Source organism: Olea europaea, unplaced genomic scaffold, assembly GCF_002742605.1.
Source record: "Olea europaea var. sylvestris unplaced genomic scaffold, O_europaea_v1 scaffold1588, whole genome shotgun sequence".
NCBI classification, from domain to species: domain Eukaryota; kingdom Viridiplantae; phylum Streptophyta; class Magnoliopsida; order Lamiales; family Oleaceae; genus Olea; species Olea europaea.
In genome coordinates this window covers 60,900-77,512 of record NW_019233501.1, presented here as the reverse complement: position 1 = coordinate 77,512, position 16,613 = coordinate 60,900, and the positions used below count along the sequence as shown (strand labels likewise).

The 16,613-nt window shown below is 35.8% G+C and overlaps 1 protein-coding gene across 1 annotated transcript; it reads right to left on the bottom strand.

The window, feature by feature from the left end:
- Window positions 1–3,003: 3,003 nt before the first annotated feature.
- On the bottom strand, window positions 3,004–3,834 carry LOC111376963. Its single transcript, XM_022999974.1, has 3 exons — window positions 3,573–3,834; window positions 3,186–3,459; window positions 3,004–3,097 (listed from the first exon to the last, which is right to left on the bottom strand). Exons 1-3 carry the CDS (start codon window positions 3,832–3,834, stop codon window positions 3,004–3,006), a joined length of 630 nt encoding a protein of 209 aa, XP_022855742.1.
- Between the last annotated feature and the right edge of the window lie 12,779 nt (window positions 3,835–16,613).

Genomic DNA, 16,613 nt, shown 5'->3' with positions numbered 1-16,613 from the left:
TGTTCAGTAGTTTGTCATCCCTACTCATCTCGAGCTTCCTTATTGTGAGGAGGTTGACCTCGATATGAATGTTTGCCTCTTGTCCAAAGGCAAGAATGAAGGGTGTCTCACCAATTCCTGTCATGTACGAAGTTCTGTATGCCCATAGTATAGAAGGCAGTTCATCAGGCCAGTCACCTTTGGCATCCCCTATTCTTGTTCAAAGGTCCTAAAGTATGATTCCATTAGCTACTTCAGCAAGCTCATTACTTTGTGGATGTGGTACCGAGGTCAAGCGATGATCAATTCCATGGTTTACACAAAAGCTCCTGAACTGTGGGTTATCGAATTGCCTTCCATTAGCTGTGATGAGGACTTTTTTGTATTCTAAACCTACATATGATGGACTTCCATATGAATGATCTGAGCTTCGGCTTCGAAATTATTGCCAGTGGTTCAGCCACTGCCCACTTTGTGAAATACTCTACCGCCACAGCTACCAACTTTAATTGTCCTCAGGCCAAGGGGAATGACCCAAGAATATTGACTCTCCATTGTTCGAAGGGAGCCGAGTAATGAATGGAAGTTAGCTCTTCAGTAGGAGCATGTATGATGTTGCCAAACTTTTGGCACTTGTCGCACTTTCGAACGTAATCCGTAGCATCTTTCTTCAAACTTGGCCAGTAGTACCCATACCTTATCAACTTATATGCAAGAGCTCGGCCTCCTTGGTGATTTCAACAAATGCCTTCATGAACTTCAATCAAGGCTTGCAGAGACTCGAATGGTTTGAGACATCTTAGATAAGGGAGTGAAAAACTTCTACGGATCAGGACTCCTTCGATTGGACAATATCTAACAGCTCTATACCGAATGCTTCTAGCAAGCCGAGGGTCTGCAAGTAGGTTGCCATTACTTATGTTATCAACTATTGGATTCATCCAGGAGGGCTCATGGTCGATGTCCATGACACTTGGCTTTTGAGATATGTAGGGTTCTACAAATATCTTGACGTACACGGTTCTATCGAGCTCGTCCACACCCATGAAGACGAGTCTGGATAATGCATCAACTTTGGCGTTATCAGCTCTGGCCACCTTCAGGATTTCACAACTTACAAACTGCCTTTGATGGTCATGTACTTTCAGATAGTATAAACTCATCTTCTCGTCCTTTCTTTCGAAAGACCCCTCGATTTGCCCGATCACTAGCTATGAGTCACTAAAAACTTTGACAGGCTCTAACTCAAGACTTTTTGCAAGTTCTAGGGCTATGATAATGGCTTCATACTCTGCTTCGTTGTTGGTATCCTCAAATTCAAATCTGAGAGCAAATTATATTTCTGTAGCCTTGTCTGGGCTGGTGATGATGACGCTGGCCCTCCAGCCCTAGCTATTGGATGCTCCATCTACAAAGATCTCCCATATTTTCAAGGTCATGCTAGGGTCTTTAACCTGTGTTTTCGGGGGCCTCGGAGTGAGTTCTGCTATGAAGTCAGCTAAAGCTTGAGCCCTAATTGCGGGTCACGACTTGAATTCTATGTCAAATTTACCAAGTTCAATTGCCCATCTCAACAATCTTTCTGAGACGTCTGGCTTCTGGAGTATGTGTCTAAGAGGTTTGTTAGTGAGTACCACAATTGGATGTGACCGAAAGTACGGTCGCAACTTTCTGGCAGCTATTACTAAAGAGAGGGCCAGCTGTTCTGCAAGTGTATACCATGTTTCTGCATCAAGGAGTACTTTACTTACATAATAGATAGGCTGCTGAACTCTTTCTTTTTCCTTTACCAAGACTTCGCTTACTGCATTCTGGGAAATGGCCAAGTATAATATCAACGTGCCATCGGGTTCGGGTTTGGTAAGGACTGGAGGTGTTGATAGTGCCTGTTTGAGCTCCTGAAAAGCTAAGTTGCATTCCTCATTCTAGTCAAAGCTTTTATTTTCCCTAAGTAGTTTGAAAAAGGAAAAACAAATGTCCGATGCCAGGGAAACAAACCTATTCAGTGCTGCTATGCGACCTGTCAACTTCTGAATGTCCCTTTTGGACTTAGGAGCTTCTATATTTATCAAAGCTTGGATTTTATCAGGGTTCACATCTATTCCTCTGTGTGTGATCATAAAACCTAAGAACTTTCTAGATGCCACCCCAAACGCATACTTTGTAGGATTGAGCTTCATGCTGTATCTTCGTAACGTGGCAGACACTTCCTCAAGATCAGAGACATGATTATTCACCTGTTTGCTTTTAAACACCATACCATCCACATATGCTTCGACCGTTTTCCCAATTAGTTCGACGAAGATCTTGTTTACCAACCTTTGATATGTTGCTCCAGCATTTTTTAGTCCAAAGGGCATAACCCTGTAACAATATATGGCTGAGTCTGCCATGAATGAGGTCTTCTCTTGATCTTCTTTCGCCATGAGTATTTGGTGATACCCTGAAAAAAAGTATCCAAGAAGCTATACAACATATGACCTGATATACTGTCCACAAAGTTTTCAATTCGAGGTAGAGGATAACTGTCTTTGGGACATGCTTTATTCAGATCCACGAAGTCAATGTAGACTCTCCATTTCCCATTATCTTTCTTGATAAGAACTATGTTAGCAAGCCAATCGGGATATTGTACTTCCCGAATGAACTGTGCGTTAACAAATTTGGCAATCTCCTCATTTATGACTTCTCGTCTTTCTGGTGCAAACTGCATTTACCTTTGCTTTACAGGTCTTGCCTTCGAGTTTACATTGAGTCTGTGCATTGCAACCTCTGGGTCAATTCAGGCATATCCTCAACATTCCAAACAAATATATCAATGTTGCAGGAGAGATAATTCAGTAGTTTAGCCATGACTACTGTATTCAACTCCCATCCGACTAACACTTTCCTGCTAGGCTCGAGCTCGACCTCTTCCAATCCTTCCACCGGAGACAATTTGTCATGATTCCTGTGCTCGTGCTCGAGTTCTGTAACCTGCATGACGTCGCTCTTGATTCTTCAAATGCTAGTCACATAACACTGTCATGCCACTGTTTGGCTACCTCGAACTACCCCGATTCCATTACTTGTAGGAAATTTCATAGCCAAGTGGAAAGTTGAGACAATAGCTTGAATTCTGTTGAGCAATGGTCTTCCCAGTATGGCGTTGTAGGCCATTGGAGTACGGAAAAATTCAAAAGTGGTGATCTGTGTCACCTGTTTACCTTCTGTCCCCCAATGTTAAAGGCAACCCGACAATATCTTTCGGGGTGATGACCCCACCTCCAAATCCTTGGAGAGGTGTTTTGACTGGCTTGAGGTGCTTCGATGAGATCCCCATTTGAACGAAGACTTCATGAAATAGTACATTAGCTACATTTCCATTGTCTGCCAGAATTCTCTTGAATTCAAAGTTGGTGATGATGGCCGATATGACCAGAGCATCATCCTGAGAGAATGCTATGCCTTCCAAGTCCCCTGTTCCAAAAGTGATGTCCTCTGTAGAAACAAGATCTGATCTTGAGATGATTGGAGGCTGCTAGTAAATTGTTTACACCCGCTGCTAGAATCTCCTCCCGAGGTTATTCTCCTGATAATGATATTGATAGTACCTGTGGTTTGTTGCTTGTTTCCCAGACCCTCTAGGCCCTTGTCTCTGTTCTGATTATTCATTGGGCACTTGTCATTGCTAATGTAAAAGCCCAAAAATCTCCCTTTTATAAGAGCTTCAATCTCCCGCTTCAAGGCGAAACAATCTTCCGTTGTATGTCCATGATCTCTATGGAAATCACAGTACTTGCTCTTGTCGCGAGTATCAGGTGGAGACCGCAATCTAGGAAGCCACTTCAGTTCCTTCGAACCCTTGATCTCCATCAGAATATTGGATCTCGAGGTGTTCAAAAAGGTAAAGGATGTTGAGAAGGGGTCTTGCCTTGGCTTGACCTGAGGTATATCCTATCTTAGATTGGACTCATACGGCTTTTTCTGATCAGACTTTCCTAATGAGGAAACTTCTCTTCTTGGGGCCATGGTTTCTTCGATATTGACGTATTTCTCAGCTCGTGTGAGTAGCTCGGTGATTGACTTCAGTGGGGTCTTAGACAAGGACATCTTGAATGCTTCACACTTAATGGCGTATGTCGAAGCTGAGATTGTGGCAATGATATATAGATCAGGGATCTGAAGCCTTTCTTTATTGAACCTGGTCATGAAACTACGTAGTGCCTCGTTGGGTCCTTGACGCATCTGCATGAGTGATGCGGCTGTCTTTCTAATTTGCTTGTTGAGTGTAAAGAAAATGAAGAACTTATCGGCCAAATTTGAGAAAGAGGCGATAGAGTTGGGTTCCAATGTGGAAAACCAACCTCTAGCTGCATTTGTGAGGGTCTGAGGAAAGGCCTTGCACATTACTGCATCTAGTGCAACCTGTAAGTTCATGATATTGGTGTACACATTAAGATGATTGATGGGTCGGCTGTCCCATCGTACTCCTTTATTCGAGGATACTTGAACCTGTCTGGAAGAGGATACGAGAGAACTTCTGAAGTGAACGACATATTGGGGATGAATCTTGTTGCAGCCCGAGTATTTATTGCATACCCGCTGCTATCCATTCTTAAATAATTTTAGGGAATTCAGCGAAGTCCATTGTAACGGACCTTGAACCTGAAGCCACTTGCGGTGTACCTAAAGTTCCAACCCAGCCATCATCATGAGCTGTACGTTGGACTCGAGCCCTGGCATCTGCTATAAAACCACCTTCGAGGATTGGATTATGTGACGGGTGTAATTTCTTTGGCATAACAATTAGGTTAGTATAGCAACTTGCTGACGAAGTTCCTTGAAAGCTCCGATGGTGACAATAGCTTGAGGAGGTGTTGGCATCTCTGACGATTCTTCTTGAGGGACATGGCGTTCCTAAGGAGGAGGAGGCTTATCCGGGACGGATGAGCTTGCTGGAGGAAGACCTAAACGTGTATTGACCATGGCTTTTGGTCTTCACACAGATGGCGCCAATGATGCTACCAAAAAAATAGTGCCTGAAAGATCTCAAACTTGATGATCGAACTCTGAACTTTGATGAACACAAGCGGTCTTCCAATACCTGAAACAAAAGCAACGAGGTATGTGCTTATCGCCCCTCCGATGCTTAAGTCAGATAGGGAATTTAGTGCGTGAGGCTATAAACTGGAAATAATGAAAAACATACCTCAAGAATGAGCCCGGGTTATGTATTTATAGGTGCTGATAATAAAGTCCTAGAAGGACTTAGCCACATGTGATCCTTATCCTACAAGGATAAGGAGATAGTGTTTCATTCCAAGTATTCAACCACTGTTTGAGTCGAAAAGGGAATCTAGCTAGGTCAGAAGTATAGGCTGGGTAGAATCTGTGTTCCCATAGGTCGTCAAAAAGTCTTGGCATGACGACATATAGTCCCGACCTCATTGACCCAACCTCAGATTGGCAGTTTTGAGGGAGGTCAAGTTTGGGGTAAAGTGGTCGAGTTCGTGACCGGCCAATTCTGGGGTGATCGCGTATCATACTGATCTTGACCATGAGTTGATGAAGCCTTAAAATATCTCGAATCTTTTACACTCGACTGTGGAGTAGAATCTCCATAGGACTGCTTCGACGCAGGAGAAGCATGTGCTAGTGACATAGCTGGAGAGTATCGAGGGGAGGAACTCAATATTGCCAGTGGAGTTGAAGAATTCGAATAGTACTGACTGTATACTGCGCGGAGGATGCCATAAGGTACATGAGATTCCAATAAGCTTCTGGGTGGGTATGGAGAGAGCTTACACAAATGAACCCTGTGTAAATGAATAAAATGAGAAACATTTAAAAAAAGTATTACATGACAGAAACAAAACGTAATCAAATTTCCAATTGTCATTTCAATTGACTTTTAACGGCACAAGTATAGAATATTTTTAGAGCATATTTCCATTGTAGTCATATCATTACACTGACAATATCTTATAGATTAACTACCCAATGACTAAAGACCACATGAATCATAGGCCAATACTTATGACTTGAAAAGAATTAAGATGATTGTTGTAGACACGTTGTCTGCCTTTTCCAGAATATATTAAATGATAATGGTAGGTCAGTAAAATAACTAGAGAAGATGATATGCCTGTTCGAGTGAGACTGTAAAAGAGACTTTATTTATATGTAGGGTGGGAAACTTCATCACGTATTTCAACATAATCAAGATAAACACTTAATTGTTTAGTTAGATGTAACCATAAATATTCAAATATGGCTGCATAAGACAACTTCAGTAGCAAAGAGCAATGAACGGAGAAGAAAATTAACTCTTGGTGTATCTGACCATTTTTTACTTCTCAGACTAAAACTCAAGTACTCGTACCTTGCCAGCGATGTACATTGTTGCTGAATCCTCCAGTGTCAACATTGAAGGCCAAAGTGTTCCAGATTGTAGATGTCATAAATGTCGCAAATCAATATGGCAACAAGTTCCATGAACCATCACTTGCACCCCCTACGTCTTCCAATTATTGATTGAACCCATTCAGAATCATGGTCTTGAAATACATTAACACTATTTTACCACTCTTCTCATCCTCCGAATCTCTCAAGTACTTTATTAGGTAAATGTTTAGCCATGCCTACTAGCAAAAGGTGCACCATCTTGAAGATTCTACTGAAAAAGAATCAAAAGCAATTGTGTGTCCTGCCTAAATACAGAACCTAACCATTGTGTCCCTATTAACAATTTGCTTAATATTTGCTTCTGTTTCTATTCAGTCAGCAGAATGCATGCTTCCAGCAACTGCCTCCAAATTCTCACGATTTGTCCGTATGAGGTGTCGATGCAATTGAGGAGTGCAATTGTGTGGTCTTCCATCATTCTGTCATGCTATCAATTAAGGGTGAGATATAGGCAATATGAAAATAAACAATTACTAGAATACAAGATTTATGCAGAAACCCAACTGGAAAAAACCATGGACAGAGTTAGAAAATTCATTATAATCAAAAGTAAGGCTTACAAGGGATCTATCCTGACCAAACTAATAAGTTGGATAATTGGTCAATCTTAATATGTGTTGTATACTACATGGTTACAATTAAATAATTTCTGACACAGTAGGAGAATATAATACAATAAAGAGTCTGGCAAAAGGTGGCGTGTTCGAGATCAAAAAATTATTCGACAAAATTCTTCACTTCTTCCACAAAGCCCAACTAGGGTAAATTCAATTACTAAATATTGACAGGGTTACTTTGGGTACCAAATTTGCTTCAATTATCACCACGAGCAATAAAATACAACTAAATCCTTTTTTCCTCCAGCTTCCAAACAAAAAGCCTACCATAACAAGAGTTTGGTGTTGCAATTCAAAAGCGGAGTATTCAAATTCATACTTGCCATGTCGAAAATCAAACATCGATCCGAGTTGATCAAACATAGAGCCAACCCTGACTATAGGTAGCATAGACGATCAACTAAGGCCCAACTTAAAGAGGGTCCCAAATTATGTACGGTTATAATTGATTGGTTGACGACAAGTAAAGATTGTAATTACAAAATTCTTTAAATTAGAATTATCATATGCAAATACAAGAAGCTAATAAAATTTGAAAATACAAACATCTCTGCAAAGTTCATATAAATGGCATAAAACCTATCACATACATTTATGTATCATATAAATATATCCCAACCATTACTTTCTTTAAATATAATTAATTTGACCATTTATCTTCCCCGCCATTATTTTTTCTCTTTTTCTTTGCAAGAAACGAAATGTCACTTTTCTCTCTTTAAAATTTACAGTCATTACTTTTTCTGATACTTTCGTGGTGGGTGTTATACGTATCCAATGAGCTGCTGCTAAAGGCAATGATATTCATTTCTCTCTCTAGGTTCTTGCGTTTCATTTTATTTGTCCCTTTTTTCAGTTTTCCAATGTAATTGTATTGATTAATGTTTTAATTAAACTGATGCTTCTATGCGTTATGTAATCTGCTTTGTATTTTGTCTTCCAATTTTTCTGATTATGTTTAATTATTTTTAAATTGTATTTAACTATTTTCTAAGTAAAAGTCAACAACTAAGTTTAACCACACATTTCATAGGACCCACAACTTTTAAACTACACATTCCATCAAATTTTATCAAAATCTGCTATTAATATATTTTTTAATTTCTGTCGAACTGGAGCTTAATATTCAAAAGGCCCCATATTTGAAGTTAGAATAAGGCCCTGATTCAAACCCCACTCTATATAATTTTAATTCATCGCTTATAAAGATACTTGCCTTTTGCTATGAGTCTTAAACAAACCCTTGGCTTGTAAAACACTTGCCTTGTGGCTTCACAAAAAAAAAAATTTTAAAAATAAAAATAAAATAAAAAAATAAAAGAAAACAAATCATAATTCAATTAGGCAAGTATTTTAATTAGGATTTAGTTTTCAAGCAGCTTTCCAAACTCTCTAACTTAGGATTTGTTTTTCTTTTTTCTTAATTATATTAACAGTTCAATTCGACTTCAAATGATTTTTAAGTATTGAAATTAGAATCTACTATTTCTAAACTGTTTGTTTGATTTGGAAACCTAAACATTGACAAGTTTATTGGACCCAAATCAATGGTTCGACTCTCAGACTTTAAGTTTGATTTTGTAATTTGGGAGTTTTTTTAAATGCCAAGAAAATATAATAGAGACTCATTTGCTGATAAGGCAATAGATTGAAGACAAATACTGCAATTTCCTCCAAAGAAAAAAAACAGAAGAATAATTTAGGACTTCAGTTATAAATCCACTGCCTTCGCTCAATCTTGAGGTAACACCTTCTTTGCAGCGTGTGTAATGCTACTTGTATAGCCTGCATTACAGACTGCATGACAAAAGGTGCAGTATCACCGGAGCCTGCACATAATAATCAGCATTCGCCTTTCGATATATGATTAAGCACTGAAGTATATAGCTGGTCAATAGTTACGTCTACAAAGTTTAAATGTTATCAAATGTACCATATATGTAGAGACTAACATAAACTGATACCAATTAACCCTAGAATATTGGTTTTCTTGATAAATTTCCAGGTCAGCGGGTGGAAGAAGACAGAGGAGGGATAAAGCCATTGGTGGATTCAACACCTGGCGAGCCCCCACGGCCACCCGTGCTGGATCCGTCAGAAGGGAATTTTTTTTTGTTGATGATGGCTAAAATTTTATATTATATACCTAATAAGTCGCTTCATGTACAAATTCTACCTCTAGCGCGGTTGGTTTGAAGCTTCCACAACCATGTGGGAGGTTCCGGGTTCAATTCCTTTTCAAAGCAATCTATTGTTCAATTTTTCTAAATCAATGATTTTTGCTAAAACTAAAGCAAGAAAAGGTATTCGAACCCTTGACCTCTTATTAAGCTTGTTGGGGACTTGACCATCATTGCATTCCTTGACGTGTGACCACAAAGCGTAACAATATATATCTTCAAGTATAGTGATTTTAATGCAAACAAAAGGATTCAAATTTCGAACCTTCGACCTTCCTTTGAATTATGAATAATACACAGTGCTCGACCAGATTGAATTTAGTTAACAAGTGCCGTAAAAACCATATATATTCACATTTAGCATAAATAATTGTTATATTTAATTTTAAGTATTTTATTGTGACCAAAGATCAATCGGCGACCGCCCGTGCTCACTTCGAATCCTAGATTCGCCCCTGGATAAAGCAATGAATTCTAGAAGTTATGAATTGGATCTAGAACTGGAACAAGAAAAGGCAAAGGTTGATTGGCCGGAGTTGTCTGGTACAAGTTTGTGCCTACCCATTGTTAAATGGATATATATCGTATATTTAATTTGAAAAAAAAAATAAATTGGGAGAATTGGTTGAGTGGTAAATGTGAAATTTATATGGGATTTAGATTAGACGGTTCGAAGCATACTCTACAAAGTCTATTATTTGACTTTGGTTTCTATGACTAAAATAAATATTTTATTATTTTAATATTTCCAGATCTACTTCTATTATAAACTTGTCAGTAAAATAAAAATTGTTAGAGGTAGTTATATCGAATAAAATAAAACAATTAAAGACCATTATCGGGAGATTTAAAGAGAATAATATAGCCTAGAATGGCCATATTATCTAACCAAAACATTTTGCATGTTTGTGTGTTTGTTAAGTTAGGTTATAGTTTTGTTTAAGGATAAACAAATGTTCAAGTTTGTGAATATTTGATAAGTATATTTTATGCACTTATTTGGACCTAAAAATAGAGGCATTTAATAGTTCTTTTAAGCAATTATAGCATAATTTATTGCATATTTCGTTTATTAGAAAGACTCAATAATTGAATGTGGAATTGAAAGAAAGAAGCGAAAAATGACGAAGTACAAAAGTTGAGGACCTAATTGCAAATTTTCGAAGGTTGATTTGGAACTTTACTTTGAAGATTACTAGAAGTCAATTGAATACAATTAGAATTCAAAAAGGGATGGAATATGATCAAAATATTATCATAAATCGATTTCTAATTGCACAAGTTATATTCGAAATTTTTAGTTAAAGATTGAGACCCATTTTTAACATAGTAAATGTTCAAATTTGAAAATTTCTATTTTAAGAAAACTTGTAACCCTTTGCATTATCTTTCCAACGCATTTTAATTTTCCTCAATGGAATACAAGGAAAGAGACTTATGACTAAAAGACTAACTGCTGTGCAGAGACAAAAACATGCGCGCGTGAAGATAACTTTCCTTAATCGATTGAAACTCTTTTGAAAATCAATTTGAACGTGATTTTAACAAATTTTCAACTTCTGCTAATACCTAACAGCAACATACATATTGCATATTATACTCCAGTTTTCATCAATTATAATTGTCAAATGAGAAAAATTCATAATTCTTTTATGAGAGGATACAAGGGGACTTACAAGTATTCAATTAAGTGAAGATTCAAACTTGATCCTTGGAAAAAGAATAGAAAGCATAAGTGGAAATTCATTAAGAAACCATTAAAGAGATTCAATATTTCAGGATTCATCTTCGTCTTCTCAATTTATCAAAAATTCGGGTTATATCTTTCCACTTACATATGACTTCTTGTAATTTCGATATATTGAGCTAGTTTTATATATTGTTAGGATGAGATGAACCATTGTTATGATTTAACTTTAATTTGGTTTGAATTATGGATGTTTATTATAGTTTTTATCCTTATTTTCAGTTGCTTGATCACCAACTGAATTGTTAGTGAATTTTATTGTAATCACGAGAGATAATAGGATTTAAGCACAATATAGTAAACATTGTAATATTCGATAAAAGATATAGATATACTTCTATACTTTATATGATTCCAATAAGTGTTCTAACACTTGTTAATGGTTTATCATATTTGCATTTTTCATCGAGAGATGAAAAGGTCGCACGAGGAAAATAGATCTGATTGCTATCGAGAGAAGCTTTCAATTAAATTAGGAATATTAAACAACATGAATGATTTAAAATTGTTACACTAAAAATGGAATAACAAGGGAATTTGATAACTTAGCAATGCATATTACATATTTGAAAAACACATCTACTTGCTTTCACTGGTTTAACTGATAATTTGGGGATTAGAATAGAAAAATCACAAAATCTTTTTACCATTCGATTAAAGTTGCAATTAATTTTAACTCGATCAAACACATAGTCCTTATGTGTTTGACACTTTATTCACTATATTATTTGTTCATGGTCTCGTTCACTTGCAGGAAATCAGAAAGGTCAATCATTATTTTTCTAATGCTCTCATGGTGGGTCTTATTTCAAGGAGGAGCTGCTAAAGGCATTGATATTCATTTGGTTCTTGCATTTTGTTTTATTTCTCAATCTTTTTTTTTTTCCCAATTTTCTAGTGTCATTGTATTGATTAATGTTTCAATTAAACTAATGCTTCTCTATGTGTTACATAATCTACTTTGGAATTTTTTTCCCCACTTATTATTCTTTCTTCTACTTCTTCTTCTTCTTCTTCTTCTTCTTCTTTTTCCCCCTTTTTTAATGTTTGTATTGGAGTTTAAATCTTGTATTTTGTCTTCCAATTTTCCTAATTATGTTTAATTATTTCTTAATTTTATTTAATTATTTTCTAAGTCAAAGTCAATAATTAGGTTTAACCAATATTTCATAGGATTCATAACTTTTTAACTACACATTCCATCTACTTGTATCAAAATCTACTAAAAATCTAATTTTTAATCTCTATTAAATAGGGGCTTAATATTTATAAGACCCTATTTCAAACCTCCTATATATAATTTAATTCATTGCTTATAAAAATACTTGCCTGTTCTGTGAGTCTTAAACAAATCCTTGGCATGTAAAATACTTGCCTTGTGGCTTCCAAAAAAATAAAAATAAATAAAATAAATAAAAAAGGAAAAAAAATGGGAAAGAAAGAAAACAAATCCTAACTCAATTAGGCAAGTATTTTAATTAGGATTCAGTTTTCGAGCAGCTTCCCAAACTCTCTTAGGATCTGTTTTCTTTTTTCTTAATTATATTTACCGTTCAATTCCACTTCAGATGACTTTTAAGTTTTGAAATTTAAATCAAACTATTTCTAAACGGTTGGTTGATTTAGAAACCGAAACATTGTCCTGAATCAATGGTTTGAAAATAAGGATTTCAGTTCGATTTTGTAATTTGAGAGTTCTTTTAAATGTCAAGAAAATATATTAGAGACTCAATTGCTAATAAGGCTATATATTGAAGACAAATACTACAATTTCCTCCCCCAAAAAAAGAATAAGAAAAATGAATAACAATTTAGGACTTCAGCTATAAATTCATTGCCTTCGCTTGGTCTTGAGGTAACACTTTCTATGCAAAAGCGTGTGTAATGCTGGTTGTATATCCTGCATTACAGATTGCATGATAGAATGTGCAGTATCACCCGAGCCTGCACATAATAATCAGCATTCACATTTCTATATATGTTCAAGCACTGAATTATAGCTGGTCAGCAGTTACTTGTACAAAGTTGTATGTAGAAACTAACACAAACTGATACCAATTAACAGTAGAATATTGGTATTGTTGATAAATTTCCAGGTCAGCGGGTGGAAGAAGACGAATGAGGGATAAAGCAATGAGTTCTAGAAGTTATGAACTGGATCCAGAACTAGAACCAGAATAGGCAAGGGTTGATCGGCCGGAGTTGTCGGGTACAAGTGGTGCCTACCCTTTGATACTCGTATTTATAAACAAGCCACTGCTAAATATATATCATATATTTAATTTGAAAAAAAAATAAATTGGGATAATTGGTTGAGTGAAAAAATGTGAAATTTATGTGGGATTTAGATTAGACTGTTCAAACCATACTCTACAAATCTGTTATTTGACTTTGGTTTCTTTAATTAAAATAAATATTCTATTATTTTAATTATTTCTAGATCTATTTCTATTATAAACTTGTAAGTAAAATAAAAACTTTTATAGGTAGTTATTTATATCCAATAAAATAAAATTGTTAGAGACCGCTATTGGGTGATTTAAGGAGAATAATATAGCCTACATTTTTATTTTTATTTTTATTAGTTTCGAATTATTATTGTAAGTTAATTTTTGTGGGCTAAATATACGACTCATTTTCTTGAAAATTATACAGAAATAATCTTATGCACTTTATAAAAAAATTGATTTATAAATTATAATTATTTTTGTTGAGATATATTGACGGCCAATTTTATTTTACAATTTTGCTTTATGCACATCTTGGTTTAAACCTTGGCTTATCGAATTACACTTGATACAATCTCATATCATCTTTCACATCTCATATATTTAATTCAATTATTATAACACTTCCATGTCTCAATCAAGGTCTACAAATAGCTTAATCTTTAATTTTAAGACAGAGTCTCGTTCATTCAATAAGTCTTCTTACTTTTGACATTTTAATTGTTGTATTGAAAAGGTAAGTGTGATTAATTTTTCTACAGCCACACCATCAGATGTGTCGAGGCACCAGTCGTCGAGCTACCAAGCATGCATAGCCACGTTGAAGTCAAAGTTGAAAATCCAATCTCCAATGCTAATGCTCAGCAACGTAAGTTTCTGATTTTCTTTTATTTTACAAGTTCTATAGTTGATTGAATATAGGATAAGGTATACTTTATCCAGTGACAAACTCTGTAGTGGGAAGCAACACATAACGCATAAATGTTCCTATGTTATTTATGTAGACAGCCATGTTAAACAAATACAAATTGTAAGATTTTCCAGTTGGAACTATATATATGACATCGAATCCAGGTGATAAATTAACCGTGAGGGAGAGAGAGGCTTAAAACCTTCTATTAAGAGGTTTCATTTTGGTTCTCTGCAATTTTATTTTGTTCAAGTCGTCCAATTTTTCACAACTTTCCCAACTTGGAAAGTATCCAAAAATCATCCTCACCCTCGTCGTTATGATTTGAACAAATTACAACCGTAATGAGGTTGATGCGCTAGTAAATATTAAGATTTGATTATGTGAGTGGATTTGGTTTAATATGGGAAGCATCTTAACATCATCAGGGGGAGAAAAGGAAGATAGTCTGAGGCTCCGTTTACAATTATATCAAGCTGCTTTTAGAGGAGATTGGAAGGATGCCGAAACTGCTCTAAGATTGGACGAAAGTGCAGGTGCTGTAAAATTTCACCGGGTCATGGTAGAAATCACGACATATGAACCGGCAAGGTCAAGAACAAGATAATCACGAACTTGTATCAACAACTGGCTTGAACACGATATCGTTGTCCTTAAATGATATTTGCCCATTCTCCTATTGATTTGAAATGCTTCAAAGGTTGATGGCAAATGATTTATAGGATTTTAACAAGCCTTAACAAGAATTAATCACCAAAGTACAAGTGAAAATCCTTGAAAACTTGAAGAACACAAGGGTTGAATATGAATGTAAATAGGGATTAGAACAAAGTTTATATTGCAAGATGATTTTCTAACATATTTCCCTTAAACATGGCTCTCCTATATATAGCCATCGACCAGAAGTATGAAATGGTGCCAAAAAATCAAGTAAAAAGTCACCAAGTTTAAATTTGTAACGGCCAAAAACAACTAAAAAACAGTGAAAATTTTGTACCATGCGGTTACATGGTTCACTCTTACCAAGACCATTTGGTCTCGGCATATGGCCATGCGACCGCATGGCTTTTTTTCTTTTTTCTTTTTTTATTGTTATTGTTGATTTTGAACAACCTAATCACAACAATCCCCCACTTGTTCAAAATTGACAAGTCTCATATTCATAATATACGATACTCATGCATAAGGATTAGATATCTTTTAATTTGAATCTAACCATAGTGTAATTCAAACAAAGTTTAGTCGAAATTAAAGGTAGCGTGTAATTTTGAACCAATTATTTCATATGACAATACTGGTAAGAACACACACACGGTGTTCTCAAGTTCCTCATAACTCGCTTAGTGCTTTTATGGTCTTGCGCTTATCATTTTCAACAATCTTTTAAGATAGAAACTCCAACTCTCTATTAAGGCGGCACCACCTTGAAGATTGTTTAGGTGAAGTTCGTCCAGTACCTTTGTTACTTTTAGAGGTACTTGTGTTTTAGCACTGAACTTCATTAAGAGCTTAAAACTCATCCCTCATTTCAGTAATAACCAACATTATTTTAATTAGCATAGGATTATTACGGATTTTAATAATGCTTCAACTATCCACATATCGAATGACTTGTTGTTATTCTTTGAACATGTAAATTACCTTTTAAGTAATGACAGGTAGGGTTGCTGTCATTGGTGAACATTTTTAGTAAAGGAGTTTCAACACCATCCTGCTCGAAGTAGATGCTACTAAATCTCTGTTTAGAGGTTTAGTCAAAGGATCCGTCAAATTCTCAATTGACCTTACATAATTTAGGGAAATTATTCCATCTTTGATTAATTTCCTTATGTAATCATGTCTTAGACTCATATATCTAGACTTTCCAATGTATACTTCATTGTATGCCTTTGCTAATGTGGCTTGACTATCACACATGATAGGTATTGAAGAAATATTCTTTGATCTCAAATGTATCTCATAAAAGAGATCCTTAAGCTACTTAGCCTCTTTCTCGGTATCCGATAGGCTACAAATTCAGATTCCATGGTCGAGTGTGTTATGCATGTTTGTTTCTTTGATTTCTAAGAAACAACACCTCCTGCAAGAGTGAACACCCAACTCGAAATGCATTTACTCTCACCCACATTAGATATCCAACTAGCGTTGGTAAATTCTTCCAATATTGTCAGGAATTTAGTATATTGTATGCCCAGTTTCTTGTTTTCTTTAAGTATCCGAGAACTCTTCCAATGGCCTTCCAATGATTATTACTCGGATTGCTAGTAAACCTGTTAAGTTTATTTATGGCATAGGCTATGTCTGATCTTGTGCATTGAACTGCATGTATAAGACTTCTTATAGCACTAGCATATTCCAATTGAGCAATCGTCATTCCATTATTCTTTACAAGTTTTGAACTTAAATCAATCGGGGTACTATATTCTTTTATGTTCAAGTGTTTGAACTTGTTTATCACATTCTCAATATAATGTGATTGACTTAGATGATAACCCCCATTATTCT

Coding starts and splice junctions, on each gene's coding strand:
- LOC111376963 (XM_022999974.1), bottom strand. CDS start 3,834: ATGGAGATCAAGGGTTCGAAGGAACTGAAGTGGCTTCCTAGATTGCGG. Junction 3,460..3,572: donor AAACAAGCAACAAACCACAG/GTACTATCAATA, acceptor TTGTTTCTACAG/AGGACATCACTTTTGGAACA. Junction 3,098..3,185: donor TTAACATTGGGGGACAGAAG/GTAAACAGGTGA, acceptor ATTGCTCAACAG/AATTCAAGCTATTGTCTCAA.